Source organism: Sminthopsis crassicaudata, chromosome 1 (assembly GCF_048593235.1).
Source record: "Sminthopsis crassicaudata isolate SCR6 chromosome 1, ASM4859323v1, whole genome shotgun sequence".
NCBI classification, from domain to species: Eukaryota; Metazoa; Chordata; class Mammalia; order Dasyuromorphia; family Dasyuridae; genus Sminthopsis; species Sminthopsis crassicaudata.
This window is the reverse complement of record NC_133617.1, coordinates 607,452,479-607,471,325: the sequence shown is the minus strand read 5'-3', so window position 1 is coordinate 607,471,325 and position 18,847 is coordinate 607,452,479. Positions and strand designations below refer to the sequence as shown.

At 35.3% G+C, this 18,847-nt stretch overlaps 1 protein-coding gene across 1 annotated transcript; it reads left to right on the top strand.

The window, feature by feature from the left end:
• The first annotated feature begins 7,052 nt into the window (after nt 1-7,052).
• Nucleotides 7,053-7,694, top strand: HSPB3 (heat shock protein family B (small) member 3). The gene has a single exon (XM_074288464.1). It carries the CDS (start codon nt 7,135-7,137, stop codon nt 7,588-7,590), a length of 456 nt encoding a protein of 151 aa, XP_074144565.1. The 5' UTR covers nt 7,053-7,134; the 3' UTR covers nt 7,591-7,694.
• The last annotated feature ends 11,153 nt before the right edge of the window (nt 7,695-18,847 follow it).

Sequence of the window (18,847 nt, the reverse complement as noted above, 5' to 3'; positions counted from 1 at the left end):
TTCATAGTGTAATGGGGGAAACAACATGCAAAAAAAAAAAAAAAAAACACCAAAACCCAACCCCATACAAAGACACTATATGCAAAATAAATTGAAAATTATCAAATGAAGGAAGGCACTAGAACCAAACCCATTTCCTATACAAAACAAAAATGATGCTAAAATATCAAGATGTGAGCTAGACATGCTCTTCACCAACAGGCAAAAGAAAGAAAAATTAAAAAGGGCTACTTAAAAAAAAAAAAAAAAAAATCACAGAATCAGAGACCATCTAGCAAGATCCCACCTTTGCCCACGAGAGGGCAGTTGTGTCCTCACAGGATTTTTATCTAAAAGGGCTACACTTGGTCAAAACCAGGGAGTTGATCTGTGTTTTCAATTTTGTTGTTTTGTTTTGGGGAGAGTGTTGAGAGAGAAGAGGAGGATAAAGGGAAATGTGAAAGTCTAAAATGGAACATTCTCTAAGACTCAAAGCACTTTCACACATGACCTTCATGTTTTACCTTCCCCATTTGATGAGGAAGAAGCAGCTTGGCTTAGCATAATGGATAGAGTGGGTAACATTCTCCTCAGCTCCTGACCTGTACATATACTGGCTGTGTGTGATCCTCTGCAAGCTATGAGAGCTCCTCACATCCTAGGCAAGAAGTTAAGACTAAAAGTTGCTGAAGAGTTTCTGATCAGCAGTGGTGGCTTCTTACATTTCCTATACAGATTAAATCACAATTCTAAGCCAAAAGAAAATGAGAAGAAGCTGGGATATAGCTTTGGGATTGGAATCAGAATGACATGAGTTCAAATCTGGCTTCAGATACTTAGTTATGTGACTCTGGGCAAGCCACTTAAGCTCTAATTTCCTCTATTTTCTCAGTTGTAAAATGGGGGTGAAAGTCCTTAGTTTATGAGATATTGTTTAATAAAACCACTATAATAGATGATATACACATTTATATAATATATAAATATTGAATACAATTATAAATATTCCTTTTCCTTATTTATTCCCCATTTTAAAATGAGGAAATAAATAAAGGACTCAAAAGATTTTTCTTAGGACACACTAGAAGTCAGAATCAATAGAATATTTCTTCCATCCATGTGTTTTTATTCCTTTGTCTTCAGTTTGATACATATTACTCTCTTCATTTACATACACAAAATCCTTAGCTATGGTCAGTGGCATGTTTATGTATGGATTTGGATTCAAGGAATAGTATCTTTCCAGAAAATTGGTTCAGTACAGAACCAGGAGAACATAGTACACAATAACAATATTGTAAGAATGATCAATTGTGAAAGACTTAACTGCTTTGATCAAGACAAAGATCTGAGAGAATTCCAAAGGACTCATGATTGAAAATGCTTTTCTCCCTCCAAAGAGAGAATTGATGACTTCTGATGACAGATAGAACCATGTTTTCAAGCTTTATTTATTTTTCTTGTTTTGTGAGTATTTGTGAGTTTTCTTTTGCAACATGCCTAATATGTAAATGTTTTGTATGACTTTGCACATATAATTGATTTCAAATTACTTATTTTTTTCAAGAAAGGGAGAGGGGTGGGAAGGAGAATTTGAAACTCAAAGTTTTTAAAAATGAATGTTAAAATTTGTTTACATGTAATTGGGAAATATTTAATGATATTAATAGCCAATTTTCCATTTCCTAAATCTGCTTTTCTTTTCTGAGTTCTTTACCTTTGGTGGATAACAGTGATGTAAGTATCACTCTGCCTCTATATTCTTCAGTTTCTTGCCCAAGACTTGAACATACTTAGTAATATTTCCTATATTTGTAATGGAAGTACAATTTAAAATCAACATGTGAGTCAAAAGATATGAAATTTGTCATCATAGTGAGCTCTCAAAAGGCAGAATATAGAAGAGAAAAACAAGAAGCTAGGGAATATAATCATTAGGTAGGACACCCAGGGTTTGTTTGATTGCTTTTCTGAGTTCATTATTCTGGACAACCACTAATCTTAAATCCAATAGACTTAGCACCTTGTTCTTCTAAGGTAGCATTTAAATTTGTTATTGTGTTATCTTTATTTACTCTGAGGAAGGTCCATAAGGGGAAGAAGAAACCCCCAATCATTTGAAAAAGGTTTCTAATTAAATTGAGGAGATTGCAAATCATTGACTGCTGTCTGGAGTTATTTGAAGGGAACATTTCACAACTCTTGGAAGAAGTGAGATCACTCCTATGATTGGTTCTCAGTTATTGGGGTAGCTTTCAAGACAATTTTAAAAAGGAAGGGGAACTGTACTGTATGATCTATCAAAGTGAGTCAGTAACACTTTTCTCTTACTCATTTGGACTTCCAGACTTGAGTGCAACACAACAGATCTTCATTCTAGAATACTTGGGAAGGGGGAATAGAGAAAGAGTTTCCATCTCTCTCCAACCTCCCTAGTGTGGCAGAGATAGAAATATGATAGAGGCAAATGGGTATACACTTGATAAGAAGATAGTCTGTGAACAATATTTATGAACTCTACACTCTTTTGAGAAGGAGCAATTTTTATTTTTATTTTTATTTTTTATTCATTTTTCCAAATTATCCCCTCCCTCCCTCCACTCCCTCCCCCCCGATGGCAGGTAATCCCATATATTTTACATGTGTTACAATATAACCTAGATACAATATATGTGTGTAAATACCATTTTCTTGTTGCACATTAATTATTAGCTTCCGAAGGTATAAGTAACCTGGGTAGATAGACAGTAGTGCTAACAATTTACATTCACTTCCCAGTGTTCCTTCTCTGGGTATAGTTATTTCTGTCCATCATTGATCAACTGGAAGTGAGTTGGATCTTCTTTATGTTGAAGATTTCCACTTCCATCAGAATACATCCTCATACAGTATTGTTGTTGAAGTGTACAGAGATCTTCTGGTTCTGCTCATTTCACTCAGCAACAGTTGATTTAAGTCTCTCCAAGCCTTTCTGTATTCCTCCTGCTGTCATTTCTTACAGAGCAATAATATTCCATAACCTTCATATACCATAATTTACCCAACCATTCTCCAATTGATGGATATCCATTCAACTTCCAGTTTCTAGCTACAACAAAAAGAGCTGCCACAAACATTTTGGCACATACAGGTCCCTTTCCACTCTTTAGTATTTCTTTGGGATATAAGCCCAGTAGTAGTACTGCTGGGTCAAAGGGTATGCACAGTTTGACAACTATTTGGGCATAGTTCCAAATTGCTCTCCAGAATGGCTGGATTCTTTCACAACTCCACCAACAATGTATCAGTGTCCCAGTTTTCCCACATCCCCTCCAACATTCATCATTTGTTCCTGTCATCTTAGCCAATCTGACAGGTGTGTAGTGGTATCTCAGAGTTGTCTTAATTTGCATTTCTCTGATCAGTAGTGATTTGGAACACTCTTTCATATGAGTGGAAATAGTTTCAATTTCATCATCTGAGAATTGTCTGTTCATATCCCTTGACCATTTATCAATTGGAGGATGGTTTGGTTTCCTATAAATCAGGGTCAGTTCTCTATATATTTTGGAAATGAGACCTTTGTCAGAACCTTTACTTTTAAAAATATTTTCCCAATTTGTTACTTCCGAGAAGGAGCAATTTTTAATTCTTTAGGGAACCTGATCCTCGAATCTAGCTTCTAGTCATACCATATCTGAAACTATATTACACATACATTATTATTACAATATTGTAATAATACATTATTATTACAATACATTAATTACCAAAACAATCTAGTACTGGACTTGTTAATCACTGGTTTAAGTAGATAGATATAAAAAGAATTGTTGATCAATGGATTAGCTTAGGTACATAACATATAGAAATAATTGACCACAGTTATCTAGTGTTTGATAAATCCCCAAGTTCCAAGTTAGTGGGGCAAGAACTTAATATTTGTGAAAAACTGCTAGGAAAAATGGAAAGTAGTTTGGTAGATACTAGGTATAGACCAATATCTTACATGATATGCCAAAATAAGTTCAAAATAGACACATGATCTAGACATAAAGATGATATCATAACAACAACCTTTTCTGTTGTTTGCTTGTGTAGTGAGGGCTCCCAATTGTAGTATGGGGATGTCATTTTATACTTCAAAGAGAGGCAGAATAGCCATCTCTAGTCTCTTTATGCTCCATCCTTCTCCAAGGGAGACTTTGTTCCCTGTTAGGAGAGGAAACAGGAAGTTGGAGCCAAAGATTTGACTACTTTGCTCTAGAAAGAGAAAGAGAAAGAGAAACAGAGGAAGAAAGAAATAGAGGGAGAAAGAGAGAGAGAGGGTGCCAGGTTAGAATTATAGCTATTTGCTCCCTTAAATATTACTAGTCTAGGAGGTGTAATTTTCAGGTTCAATCTAACTTCTGATTTCTGTTGTTATTTCATTAATTCAAGGAAGCAGGATCCCAAGCTTTATATTCAACACTCCCACCAAAAAGCAGTTCTACAATTAACACACATTGTAAGTTGCAAAAATGCCCTATTTATCTAAGTCAATAGCAAACAAAAACCAGAGAAAATAAACATGGTAGAATATGTATCAGGTAATATAGAGCAAAAGCTCTCCCTTTGGGATTGAGATAATTTATCTCAACTAAGAGAGAGAATCCTAGATCTCTGCAAAGGGGTAGTTCCTCAGAGTCTCTAAGTATAGCATTCTGGAGATAGAGATGTTATAGAGAATGTGGACTTCTGTCATGTCTTTCCAATCTTTTCCTTTCTCAAGCTAAGGGAGATTGACCTTATCTAAAGTATTTCTCAAAGGAAGAAGCCAAAAATTCCCAAAGTGACAGCAGAGCCTGAAGAAATCTGAAGAGATTGAAAAAAGTTCAAAAAAGATGGGAAGACTTGAAGAAATTGGTGGTCTTCTCTCCCATTCTCATAATTTATTCCTGCTTCTCATATATCCACAATGCATGCATCTCCATCATTGAGGAGAAAGTCTCATACCAATGGACTATGACACTTAAGTAATACTCTCTGTATCTTGTATATACATGTTACTTTCTCCATTGGAATATAAACTCCTGAGAAGAGGGCCTGTTTCCATTTTGTCTTTGAATCTTCAGCCAAGCACAATATCTGGCACAGAGTAAATGCTTAATAAATTCTTATTGATTGATTGATATTGAATACCTAGTATTGAATATAGAAGGAACAACAGTCAATATGATGCCGTGGAAGCAGGCCACGCTTGTTTTACATCTTTATTAATGAGCAGGAAGAAAGCAATAAGAAGCTTATCAAAGCCAAAGACTTAGATTTGACAAATTTCACTATAATGAGCCAAGAAGAGAGAGAAAATGACATAAATGGATTTCAAGAAGTTAGAAATCTTCTCAAGAAAGAAAATAATGTGATTTAAATAGTAGAGCTGTCAAGTTATGTAGATAATCAAAATCAAATTATTTATTATTGTTACATTTATTTGCAATATAAGATGCATTTTTGACTGATAAATTTTTAGACTAATCATACACATCCCAACAAATTCACAGTTCAATCATTGAAAATAGTTAACTAAAACAGTGCAAAAATAGTGATTATAACTGACAAAACTTGAAAGCTTATGTTTTTTTATTTTTGAAGGAAAGATGCATTCTAATTAATTACTATCAGCATACTTCACAGTTTTTTAGTTTACTATTTAATTTATTCTTATATAATTGTTGTTGTTGTATACATTGTTCTTTTAATTGTGCCTTTTTCATCTTATATCATTTCATACCAATCTACCTGATGTTTCTTTGACTTCTTCACATTCATTATTCATTGTGCCAAAATCATATTACATGATCAGATGCCATGATTTCTTTGATCATTTCCCAGTAGTTGCTTACATCATTTGTTTCCAATTTATATTTTATCACGGACTGTATTTTTAGCCAAGGCAGCTAGATAGCTCAGTGGATAGAATGCTAGGCCTGGAAGCAGAAAGATCTGAACTCAAATTTGGCCTCAAATTCTTATTAACTTTTTGATCCTGAGCAAGTCATTTGATAATCCATTGGAAAAGGAAATGGCAAATCACTCTAGTATCTTTGCCAAGAAAAAAGCATGATCCATGGAGTCATCAAGAGTTGGACATGACTGAATGACTCAACAGCAACAATAACAAATTATAAGAGGTAGGGATGAGGATAATGTACAATTCAAGCATGTGTGTATGTATGAGGTTTACAAAGCACTTTCCTCCAACTTATTTCCATATGAACAAACACATAAAGATATGAGTGCATGGGTATGTAACATGTGTGCATTCAGGGTGTCCCAAAAGGTTTTAGTGCAGTTTTAAGGTAGAATAGTTTAAGACTACACTAAGACCTTTGGGACATTCTATATATGTAGCTGTATGTCATGAAGGTGTTGTTACCCTCTCCCCCCATGTTACCCAATGAGGTAGGAGAAGCTTTATCTGAGGTGAGATTCAAACCCAGGGTTCCAAATCCAGAGTGGAAATTCCTTGCAGGCAGGGATTTTTTTCATTTTTGTCTTTGTATCATTGGTATCAAATACAGTGGCTGATAAATGTTTCTAGATTGATTTACTGTTTATCTCATTCTTAACTTTGCATTTGTGATTTTTGGATAAACTGTGCTCATAAGGTGCAACATTAGTTTCCATTTTTAAGGGATGTATGTTTTTTAGGAAAAATCATATGTCTTTTTAATTTTTCCAAACAGCCCCAAGCAATACAAGAGCTCAATAAGAACAGTGAGCCAAAGCATAGTAGTGACAGTACCCAACTACAGAACACCCACATACCTCCTGTCTCTTTAGCTAAAGACTTTTTATACACATCCACATGCAAACACAGTTTGGGGGGAATTAATTTTCCTTTATAATAAAGAGAAAACTTTGCCAAAAATAACTGAGCATGTAATGATTACAGTTATTTTTACTGTGGTAGCAGATGCTGGGAGTTTACTAAGGCAACTCCGAAATAAGCTCTATAAATAGCAGCTTATTGTCAGTGGCTGTGAAAAGACAAGAATCTGATTCAGACTGAAGTGAGTGGTGAAGTTCTGCTAGGGCTATACGCACAAAAAAAGCTTCAACTGGAAAGCCACTCTGCAGGCAACAAGGATCCTGCCCTGAGACAGGCTGTTGGGAGCTCTTTCTGGCTTCATCATGGAAAGAATCATCATAAGGCACCCAATAGAAACTCCAGTACGCTACCAGGAGGAATTTGAAGCCCGAGGCCTTGAAGACTGCAGGCTAGATCACAGTTTGTATGCACTGCCAGGCCCAGCCACGGAGGACCTGGGGAAGACCAGGTCAGTCCAGAATCTGCTACCCACCCCAGAGGCTGAGAAGCAACCAGGGGGGAACAGCAAACCTCCTTTTCAGGTCTTGGTGGATGTGGTGCAGTTCCTCCCTGAAGATGTCATCATCCAGACTTTTGAAGGCTGGCTCCTGATCAAAGCTCAACACGGCCCCAGAATGGACGAGCATGGATTTGTCTCAAGGAGCTTCACTCGGCAATATAAGCTACCAGATGGTGTTGAAACCAAAGACCTATCAGCGCTCTTCTGCCATGATGGCATTTTGGTAGTGGAAGTAAAAGATCATGGAAGGGTTAAATGAACTCCTGCCAGTTGCTGTTAATAAGATAGTATGTGCCTTATGTGGTCTGACAGCTCTGTGTAATGAGAGCTTGCATGCATGTGGTCTCCTTGGCTGCATTTATAGTGGAGATTAAAAAAAAAATTGAATATATTTCTTGGTACGTTGAGTTTTATTATTCATTTTCTCTTAGTGGAAAATGGTTTGCTGTTTGCCTACAGTGCAGAGCTTTGCAGTTTATGCAGCTGAAAACTTATGACAATTCGAGATAAGTATTTCTGATACTGTTATAATGCAAAACAGGTGTGCTAACTGCATGACTAAGGCATGCAGGATTGAATTGGTAATAACCAACTACAATGATTATACTAAGGAAAGGAATTAACATGATAATTTTATTTGAAAAAAGGGCCATTGTTGCAAAATGCAGTGCTTCTGCTAACTCTGATTTTTTCATTTCAATGTATTTTTATCAAAATTGAGTCTGGTAAGGTGGGATAAATATAGTGGGAAGAGCACTGTACTTGGAACCAAAAGATGTGGATTCAAATCCCAATTTTGCCACCTATTTACCGTATGATTTTGGGCAAGAAAAGTAATTGTGCCTCTTTGGACTTCGATTTTCTCACTTTCAAAATGAAGAGGTTGGATTCCAGGACCCCTATGTTGCTTCTCACTACAAATCTATGACTCTAGATAAACCTTTTTGTTTCTGCAACAGAGAGACAATGCACATTTGTGGTATGCTTCTGGATCTATATGTTGTAAATAAACCGAAATATCTGCTAAACTCTGATTGTAACACGATCTGTGGCCTTTGTTAATTTATAAGAATACACACTTGCTATGTATCTCATGATAATTTTACATCTTAAAATTTAAGAAACCAATTTTTTTTAAAGTATAACTATCTTTTTGATAACTTTAGTTAAAAGGACAACTATAAGACCTGGAAAAATTGACAATAACCAGAAAATGGAAAATGTTTATTCATTGTTTCCATACAATCCTTATGTCTTTTAATTTCTAATAGATAGTAAGGAACTTAAAAGAAAAGAATAAGAAAGAAAAAAACTTGTCACATAGTCATAAATACCACTGTGCTTACCCAGCATGCCTGACAGAGCTCACATTACAACTTGTCCTCTCTTAAGCAGTTAATGTCTTCAAAAGAACAGTAGTTAAGATTTTAGTAAAGGTATATGTTTATTGCTTTGTGAAAGTTGCTTTCAACAGCTGGTCTATTGCATTCCACAGATTTGCTATCTCATTGCTGTAAATGCGAAACAATTGGGGAGTGGGGGAGTGGGAAAGTGGGGGTATAGGAAGAGATTTGGCTACCTCTTTTCTTGTACCTAAGATAAGTATGACACCAGTTCTATGAATAGACAAGGAATGCCTAATGTCTAGAGCCAAGCTAAATAGAGACTTTCTTGCTATCAGAGCACTGTGTGATTAAATTTAATCAATTTTCAATGAGATCAACTACTAGCCCACAAGGAAAGGACATAAAGAATGGATGTGGGTGTGGGGGGAAGAGAGAAAAATTATAGAATGAAAAATAGCCTTCTAATTCAAAACAAAAATTTCTTCCAAGATAGTAGTAGAGATATGTATTTTTGTGTTCTGTGAAGGTTCATTTGATGTATGTTTATGTTCTAAGGTTTTAGAATCGACTGTCCCAAAATGAATATCATTGATTTTCTCTGTACTTACTTTAGAGGATTGCTCTCATATTCTATTTAGATGAAACATTCAGGCTATAAAATCTGCTGGCTGCTATAGGAATTGTTGTCTATATAACTATTACTCCTTAAAGTAGATTATGTCCCCTCCTTTTTCAAAGCACCAGTGTTGCACAAAATCGTTAGTAAGTAGGCCAGGTGCTGGCACAATCACTGACTTTGGAGAATGAAGTCCAGGGTTCAAATTTTAACTCTTCTACTAAGTATCTGTGTGAATTTAGGCAAAATAATTTATCTCTGTAGGCTTCAGTTTTCTCATCTACAAAATTAGGGGATTGGACCTTATAACCTTATAGCCCTAAAGCTAGTGGAACATACTAGAGAAATCTGAAAGCAAAGTAAAAATTATTTATGTATTATAGTATTTCAAAAATTTCTGTAAACATATATTGTATTTAACATATACTTTAACATATTTAACATGGGACTACTGGCTATCTAGGGGAGGGAGTGTGGGAAACAGGAGATAAGTTGAAACTTGAGTTTTTGCAATCGTCAGTGTTGAAAAATTACCCATGCATATGTTTTGTCAATAAAAGATATTTTAAAAAAAAAACAACAAAACCAAAACTTGCTGTATGGTGAAGGAGATAACAATGGTAAAATTTCAATAACTAAATATGGATATGCAGCAAGAAATGGTCCTTAGTGAAGTGACTTGAGCTTGGTCACAAAGCAACATCATTCTATATTCCTGAATAGACATATTTTAAAGGGTCCCTTCTTTATAAACATAATGACTTGGTTCCCCCCTTCGCAATATTTTTTGTTCCTTTTATTAAAAAGATGAAATGAATGTTTTGTTTTGATGGTCCAAGATGATCATTATTTGTAAATTTAAAGTAAAACGTGGTCATGCTCAAAGGCACAATTAGAAATTCTTGAATGTGAGCCAAATTCAGTTAGGGTGGGGAAATGGATGAGATAGTGACACAGAGAACAATAGAATTATAGATGCAATTAAGGGAGGGAGAGAAGAGTGAGAGGAGAGGAACTGCTCATCCCCTAGAGTCTAGTCTGCACTAGAGGGATTGGAAGGAGACCAGTCCCAAGGGAAGGCTGTCATGGTGACAAGACAATGGAGATGAACCGAGGGGTTGTGGTACTACACGATAGCCCAAGCTGGTGGAGGATTAAAATGTTTAGTGTCCTCCACTAAACTCCACTTCCCCACTGGGGAAGAAACATACCACTCTTTGATTTCAGTAGCCTAGAGCATAATCTCAGCTATCCTGTACTAGTTATAAGACTGAGTAGACTATGCTGGATTTTAAGAATTGCCTTCATTTATTCTGATGTTTAATTATGGCATATGAATAATTCCAGCTTCAGAGCACAAGCTTTGGCAAGTCCTACAAAGCTGGAGAATGTGTGATGTCCAGTGATGGGTAGTTAGGACATATGATATCTTTCAAAACATATTTTCATACTAGCCATGCTGCAAAAGAAAACACAGACAAAAAAGACCCCAAGAAAAATAAAGAAAAAATTTTAAAATATGCTTCAATCTGCAGTCAGAATTCATTAATTCTTTCTCTGGTGTTGAATAGTATTTTTCATCATGATTCCTTTGGAATTGTCTTGGATCATTGTCTTGATCAGAGTAGTTAAGTCTTTCACATCAGCCTTACAAAACTGCTATTACTGTGTACAGTGTTTTCCTGGTTCTGCTCACTTAACTCTGAATTAGTTCACATGTCTTCCCAGATTTTTCTGAAAAGATTCTGCTCATTATTTCTTATAACACAATAGTATCCCATTACAATCATATATCACAACTTGTTCAGTCAAGGAGATGGGCATCTCCTTGATTTCCAATTCTTTGCTACTACAAAGTTGTTGGGTTTGTTTGTTTTTTGTTGTTGTTGTTTTGCTCTGTTTGGTCCATATAGTTTCTTTTCCTTTTTCTTTGATCTCTTGTAATACAGACGTAATAGTGATATTTCTGGGTCAAAGGGTATATGCAATTTTAGAGCCCTTTGGGCATAGCTTTGAATTATTCTCCAGAATAGTTTCATTAGTTCACAACTTCACTAACAATGCATTAATGTCTTTTCCATATTCTCTTCAGTATAAGTCTTTTTTTTTCTGTCATGTTAGATAATTTGATGCTTATGAGGTAATAATCTCAGAGTTTTAATGTGCATTTCTCTAATCAGTAGTGATTTAAAGCATTTTTAATGTGATTAGTGATAGCTTTGATTTTTTAATCCAAAAACTGCTTATTAATCGCCTTCAATCAAGTATCAACTGAGGAACAGCTTTTATTTTTATAAATTTGACTCAGTTCCCCATATAATTGAGAAATAAAGTCTTGATCAGAGAAACTTTCTACTAATTTTTACCCCTAGTTCTCATTTTCCTTCTAATTTGGCTGCATTAATTTTTTCAGGTTTCACTTTAATAAGAGTCCCAAATTTATAGTTATGTGCTATTGCTATTAAGTTAATTGCCCCCTCCTTCCTTTTCCTCATCTTCTGCTTCTTTCATACCAAACATACCAAAAGAGCTTCTTACAAGCATCTTTTAGAATTCTGGTAAGTTTCTTTCTTTTCAGAAATTGCTCCAGATTTTTCTGGAGAAAATGTTGGGACCAAATCCACTTGGAAAAAAAAAAAAAAGACACTTCTATGAAGAATCTTGCTTCTTGCTATTACACTTTGTAATCTACATGTTCATTTCAGAGGCAAAAGATAATATCCAAAAGGAGATTAATTTAAAGCATTTCCCAAGACTGGAAGTGAGGGTGGGAAATAAGGGAATAGTTTGCTTTTGAAATAAATTTTCATAATATTGAGAGTCATTTTGTGATGTCCTTTAAAATGTCTCTTGAATAATTTTACTTAATGAAACTTTACTTGAATAATTTGTACCATTTGAAGTAATATTTAAGTTCTAGGAGGAGAATGTGGTATACACACACACACACACATACACATACACACACTTATTAAATTGGGTTACCAGGCATTTTCGAAGTTGTTAATTTTGTTTTTGCACAACTCACCTTTAAAAATAGGAGATTTTCTGTTAATATATAACGACAAAAGGTGAACTAACATTCACCCCACAGCCTTAGTCAGATTTTCTATTTTTTTTTTTTTTTTTGCTTTCTCTTTATCTCTTTTATTTATTTATTTGTTTGTTTATTTACTTATTTGTTTATTCATTCATTTAATTCTTGGTGAGACTATTGACGTTAAAAGACTTGCCTAGGGTCACACAACTAGGAAGTGTTACAATGCTGGTGCTCTATCCATTGAGCCATCTAGCTGCTCCTATCTCTTTTTCTTTTAGACCCAACTATGTCTTAACTTGAGCTGTGTCTGTGGCAAGTATTGACTCTGCAGCACTGATTGAATTCCAGTCTGCAAAGTCATTTTCTCTCCCCAACTCTTCATAATACACTCCCTCCCCCCTCAATTACTACTTATCCAAAAATACCATACCAATGTTCCTTTGCTTAAGAAGCAGCTGTCAGGCAAATACCATACCATCAAAAGCTCTGTTCTTCAAAAGGATGGAACTCCCTAAGGTTAATCATTTTTCTTTCCAAGCGCAAGTCATATTATCTTCTAGATTCCCCCAAACAATGTTCAAATCCTTTGAAATTTAAATATGGCTTTAATTCTTCTTTGTTGTTGTATTTTTTTTTTTTAATTTGAGGAGGGCAAATATGACATAACCCCTAACTTACTTTGTTCTTTCAATCTGACAATAATTGCTAAATAGTTATATTATTCTTGGTTTCTTTGTCTGGAAAATAGGAGGTAGACTTCCTTTCTGAACTTACTCCCCAGCACCAGAATGACTTGATTCTTTCAACTTTTTGGGTACTATAACTTAATTTATTAAATTATAAATGGCTTTGAAAAGTTAATCAATTTTGAAAGACTTAAAGAACTCTGATCAACTCACTAACCAAACACAATTCCTGCTGACTGAGGAGATGCATCGTCTACCTAGAGGTGATGAAATTAGAGTACAGATTGAGATCTAATATATTTTTTTGAACATAGTCATTGCAAGAAATTGTTTGGCTTAACTAATATAATTTTGTTTGTTTACTTGTTTAAGAAAACCCTACCAGGCTTTCTTTTTTCAGACTTTCAGTGGAGGAAGAAAGTAGATAGGAGAGGAAGAAAGATCTTCATTTGAAAAAAAAATTAAATGAATTTGAAACTATTATCTACAATAATCTTTTCTATATCTATTCTATTAGGCCCTAGATGACAAAAGAATATTTCAGATTAAAGTAGAGAGTCATTTTCTTTTAGCCTGTAAGGGACGAAGGTGGTCAAGGAAGTTATTGATCAATTTGATGAACTCTCCAATCAGTGAGATGAAAATTTTGTTGGGAAGCATGAGAGCATATCCAGTGGTGCTTTCCAGATAATAAACTGAGAATCCAAGATTGATTGAAAGACTCATCATAGGAGCTACCAATTGCTATGGTATATTAATGTGTCTGTTTCAATGCATATGAGAAAGTTTAGGGAGGCAGCTTCCCATGTGTAACAAAGATATTTGCCACACTTGTGATACAGAATATGTTCCATGTGTATTAGGGATTCGGGTGTAGGGTATATGCACATATAATGTTATAACAAAGGAAGCCCCAATGATGGGCGAAATCTGGAGCTCCATTATACTAAACATACACACAGCAATAAATTGGGAAGATATGGAAGAAACTAGAAGATGTTGTGACTCTTGTCCTTAGTCCCTGGCTTTTGACAATGAGCTATAATAAACTAGGGAAATTTTATGCTAAGTGAAGAACCAGGAGTGTATTGTTAAAGTATTACAAAAGAGCACTCTTTCCCCTTTCAAATCACTCACTATGGGGTCAATTAGAAAGACTATGATTTTCAGTGGTTCCTATCCTTTCCTTTTTCTCATCTTTGTTAAACTAATGGACATTACACCAGAAGGGCACTGGGTCAGTAACTTCCTGGGAAAAGAGATCATTCCTCAGTTGCTTCCATGCCTAGTGTCTGCCTCTGAAACTGGAAGGAGTTGGGTGAGTCTGTCATATTAACCAAACCAAATTCTATTCCCCAATTTCTTTTACTCAAATAACACATGTAAACAAAGACAAGCAATATAACTCCCCCTCCCCCCCATCTAGTCATTGGAATAGAAAATAGCTAGAAGGGACAGAAGGAAAGCATAGGGGGAGGAGAAGTAGAAAGGGAGTGGTCAGTACGCTTGAATAACAATGAAACAGTCAATGCTATGTACTTCTGATGCAAAGGCAAGAAATGGCCTTTTTCCCTCCTGCTTAAACACCAGAAGGAATGCAGTTAACACAATGTGTCTTTCATAATTGAATAGCTAGGTAGGAAGACTATCTGGAGCGTAGTCTTGCAGTAAGTAGATCTATTCAGCCCCATAACATCTTATCATACTGGACCACTATACCAGCCATATTGACCTTGGCAATGGCCAACATCAGTCTCTCTGAATGAAAGAAGAGGACAAATCTGGGCACTTGCATCTCCCTCTATGTGATCAATATGTTGGATACATGCACTCCTATTGAACTAATTTTTTCCTGATATTGCTCCTTTTCCTTCCCTTCCTCCCCATTCTTCGTCCTCTTCCCATTTCTCCTCTTTGTCCTTCATCCTTCTGGCATCTTTCTCACAGGATTATCTTAAAGCAATCTCAGACACCTTGCATTAGTCCTCCCAGAAATCCCTCCTCCAAAAAAATTATTGCTAATGGAATGGTGATGTATTAGGAAGGAGGTCTACAAAAGAGATTGGAGATGCATTTTCAATGAAGGGTGGGAAGGGTTAGAGAAAACTGCCATCTGTTGTTTTCTCCCATTAGAAACTGATGGCAATTTGTGGCAGAAGCTCATGGCAGAAATAAGCTGATATCTATTCTTTTGGTACATAATGATATCTTGACAAATTTCATATGCTTTCTCAGGTGGCTAAAGATGGAGTTATTGGACCTCAGTTTCCTAACTGCCTTCTACTTTTCAGGTTTCCTTTTTGAATACATTAAAGCCTGGAAGCCCAAGAGTGGATTTTCCCAGCTGAAGAACTGATAGTATTTGGAACACAAAAGAGAGATTTCCTTCAGAAGAACTTGTCAGAAACAAATGTCTGCTCAAGACAGTTAAGTGAGTCTTTGGGAGCTGCCTACAAAGCCATAGATCATCAGATACCTTCTCACCTCCTTCAGCCTTTCCTCCTTCAGTTTGGAAGGTGAAATCCTAGATTTCCTCACAAAGTTTTCATAGAGGACAGAAATGGGACTTCCAACTCAATCTGCAGCTCTGCTTGGATTCAATTCTTTGACATTGGGTATCCTTTATTATTCTCCTCCAACTCTTCCAGTTTCCTTTTGTATATTTTTCCTCATTAGATTGTAAGCACTTGAGGGCATAGGCTGTCTTTCTTTTTCTTTCATTCTTTATTTCTTTTTTTTTCTTTTCTTTTTTTTCTTTCTTTCTTTCTTTCTTTCTTTTTTTTTTTTTTTTTTTTTTTTTTTTTTTTTTTTTTTTGGTATCCCTAGCATTTAGCTTAGTCCCTGGAATACATAAAATACTTAATAAAGGGTTTTTTTGAATTGAATTGTTTAGAGAGCTGGAAAACAGAGCAATAAAGTTCTCCCAAAGTCCTCTTTTGTAGGGAGTTCAGAACTTTTCAGGCAATTATTTCATTTTCCATCAGCAGTACTGTTTGGTTTCTAGGAACAACTACAATGCACTCGCCCCTATTCCTGAAATCTCCATATGCTCCCTTTCCTCCTTTTCTGCTTCCTATTGTATATTATCTTTAATAATTGTAGCTTGTAAACTCCTTGAGGAAAAGAACTGCTTTTCTAGCACAATGCACACAGTAGGTGCTGAATATGTGTTTATTAAACTGAAATAAAGGCTACCTTATACTTAATTCCCCCAATCCCAATCAAGGGATTGAGTCAGGCTCTCAATGAAACTATTAGTTATCCTCTGCAGTGTACTGAAGACAGACAGGTCATAGTGGAGAGTTCTGACAAAAAGGTGAAAGGAAAAAGAGGAAAAAATATATATCCAATTGAATGGAGAATTCCAGAGAATAGCAAGGAGAGATAAGAAGGATTTTTAAAAATGAACAATCAAACAAAAAAACAAACAAACAAACAAAAACAGAAGAAAACAATAGGATGGAAAGACAAGAGATCTCTTCAGGAAAATTAGAGTAATCCAGGAAACTTTTCATGTAAGTATCCTTGCCAAGAAAATAATAAGAGATATGGCAGGTTAGACACTCAAGTCAGAAGATATCCAATACATTACTGGGAAAGCATGGAGGATAACTCCAAATAGTTCCAGAAGGAACGAAGTGGCTGGGCAAAACCAAAAGGCAAAAGCCAAAGCCAGAAGTGTCTGATGATGAAAAGAAAGTCTGATTCTGTGTAGATCAACACTGCAGAGGAACCTGGAATGCAAAATGTATGAATTTAGGTAAGCTAATGTGGTCAAACAGGAGATGGAAAGATTAAATACTTAGGCCACATAATGAGAAGACAGGACTAACTAACAAAAACTCTGATGTTGGGAAATATTGAGGGCAAAGGGAATGGCAAAGGATGTGGATAGATAGTATCACAGAAACAACAAGCATAAATTTGGACAGATTTAGAGAAATGGTAGAGGATAAAAGGGCCTAGGGTGCTGTTGTTCATGTGGTCATAAAGAGTTGGACATGAATGAACAACTAAACAAATATATTTAATACACATTTGGTTCCTTGAGTGATTGTACAGGAACTAGAAATAGGGTTTCTCACACAAGGGGAGAGTTAAATGTGAACTATACCATAGGCATACTTGGAAATTATCCTGAATACAGTACAGGTAAGGATAATAAGCCGGAGTAAAAATGTCCCTTTTAAAGGGTCACTATCTAGAATTAGATTCAGGTCCCCATGATTTCAGAGTTCCTCCATGTGAGTTATAAACATCTGTGATAACCTTGGAAAATATCCTTTGATTGCTAAAAGGTGTTAGAATTCTAAAATTCTGTGATTCTATCAAGAAAAGGCTTTTACATCCATTAAATTGGAAGAGATCATAAAAGACAGAAATAGTTCTGCAGCTGTAAGGGAATAGACATACTAATGCACAGTTGATGAAATTATGAATTGGTTTAGTCATTCTGAGAAACAAGTTGGAATTTTATGAGAAATGTGTCTAAACTGCTCATACCCTCAAACTCAGGATTCCTGGGGCAGCTAGGTGGTGGCAGTGGATAGAACACCAGCCCTGAAGTCAGGAGGATCTGAGTTCAAATGTGACCTCAGACACTTAACACTTCCTAGCTGTGACCGTGGGCAAGTCACTTAACCTCAATTGCCTCAGCAAAAAAAAAACAAAACAAAACAAAAAAACAAAAAAACAACTCAGGAGTCCTACTACCCTGGGAACAAACCATGAAAAAATCAAGAGAAAGTTATATATATATATATATATATATATATATATATATATATATAGTTTAAAAATTTGCATATATCATCCTTAAGAATATGAAATAAAAATGAAGAAAATATTTAAGGAATTAGATTTGGTAGATAGAATGTGGACAGAAGTTTACAATATTGTGTAGGAGTTAGCAACACAAAAGATCTCAAAGAAAAAGAAGATCAAAAAAAAAAGAAAAATAGCTGTATGATGAGGCTTTATAAATAACTGAGGAAAGAAGGAAAGGGAAAGGGAAAATATAAACCCAATTGAATGCAGAATTCCAGAGACTAGCACGAGAGATATCAGAAATTTTTCTTAAATGAGCAATGCAATGAAGCAGAAGAAAAGAATAACATGGGAAAAACAATTAGAAAGACTTCCAGAAATAAATGGACTATTCCTTAGAATAATCAGGAGCATATATTTAAGACCGTCAGTAAGCATAATATGCAATAGAAATAAACTGCAACCTTTCCCAGTAAGATCAGGAGTGAAACAAGGTTGCCCACTATCACCATTACTATTCAATATAGTACTAGAAATGCTAGCCTCGGCAATAAGAGCCGAGAAAGAGATTCAAGGAATTAGAGTAGGAAATGAGGAAATCAAACTATCACTTTTTGCAGATGACATGATGATATACTTAGAGAACCCCAAAGACTCTGCTAAAAAGCTATTAGAAATAATTCAAAATTTCAGCAAAGTGGCAGGATACAAAATAAATCCACATAAATCCTCAGCATTCTTATATATCACTAACAAAATGCAACAGCAAGAGATACAAAGAGAAATTCCATTCCAAACAAATGTTGAGAGTATAAAGTATTTGGGAATCCATCTACCAAAGAAAAGTCAGGAATTATATGAGAAAAATTACAAAACACTTGCCACAAAAATAAAGTCAGATTTAAATAATTGGAAAGACATTCAGTGCTCTTGGATAGGCCGAGCGAATATAATAAAGATGACAATACTCCCCAAACTAATCTATTTATTTAGTGCTATACCAATCAGACTCCCAAGAAACTATTTCAATGACCTAGAAAAAATAACAACAAAATTCATAT

Bases quoted from the DNA above. Each gene is read 5' to 3' on its own strand.
- HSPB3 (XM_074288464.1), top strand. From the start codon at position 7,135: ATGGAAAGAATCATCATAAGGCACCCAATAGAAACTCCAGTACGCTAC.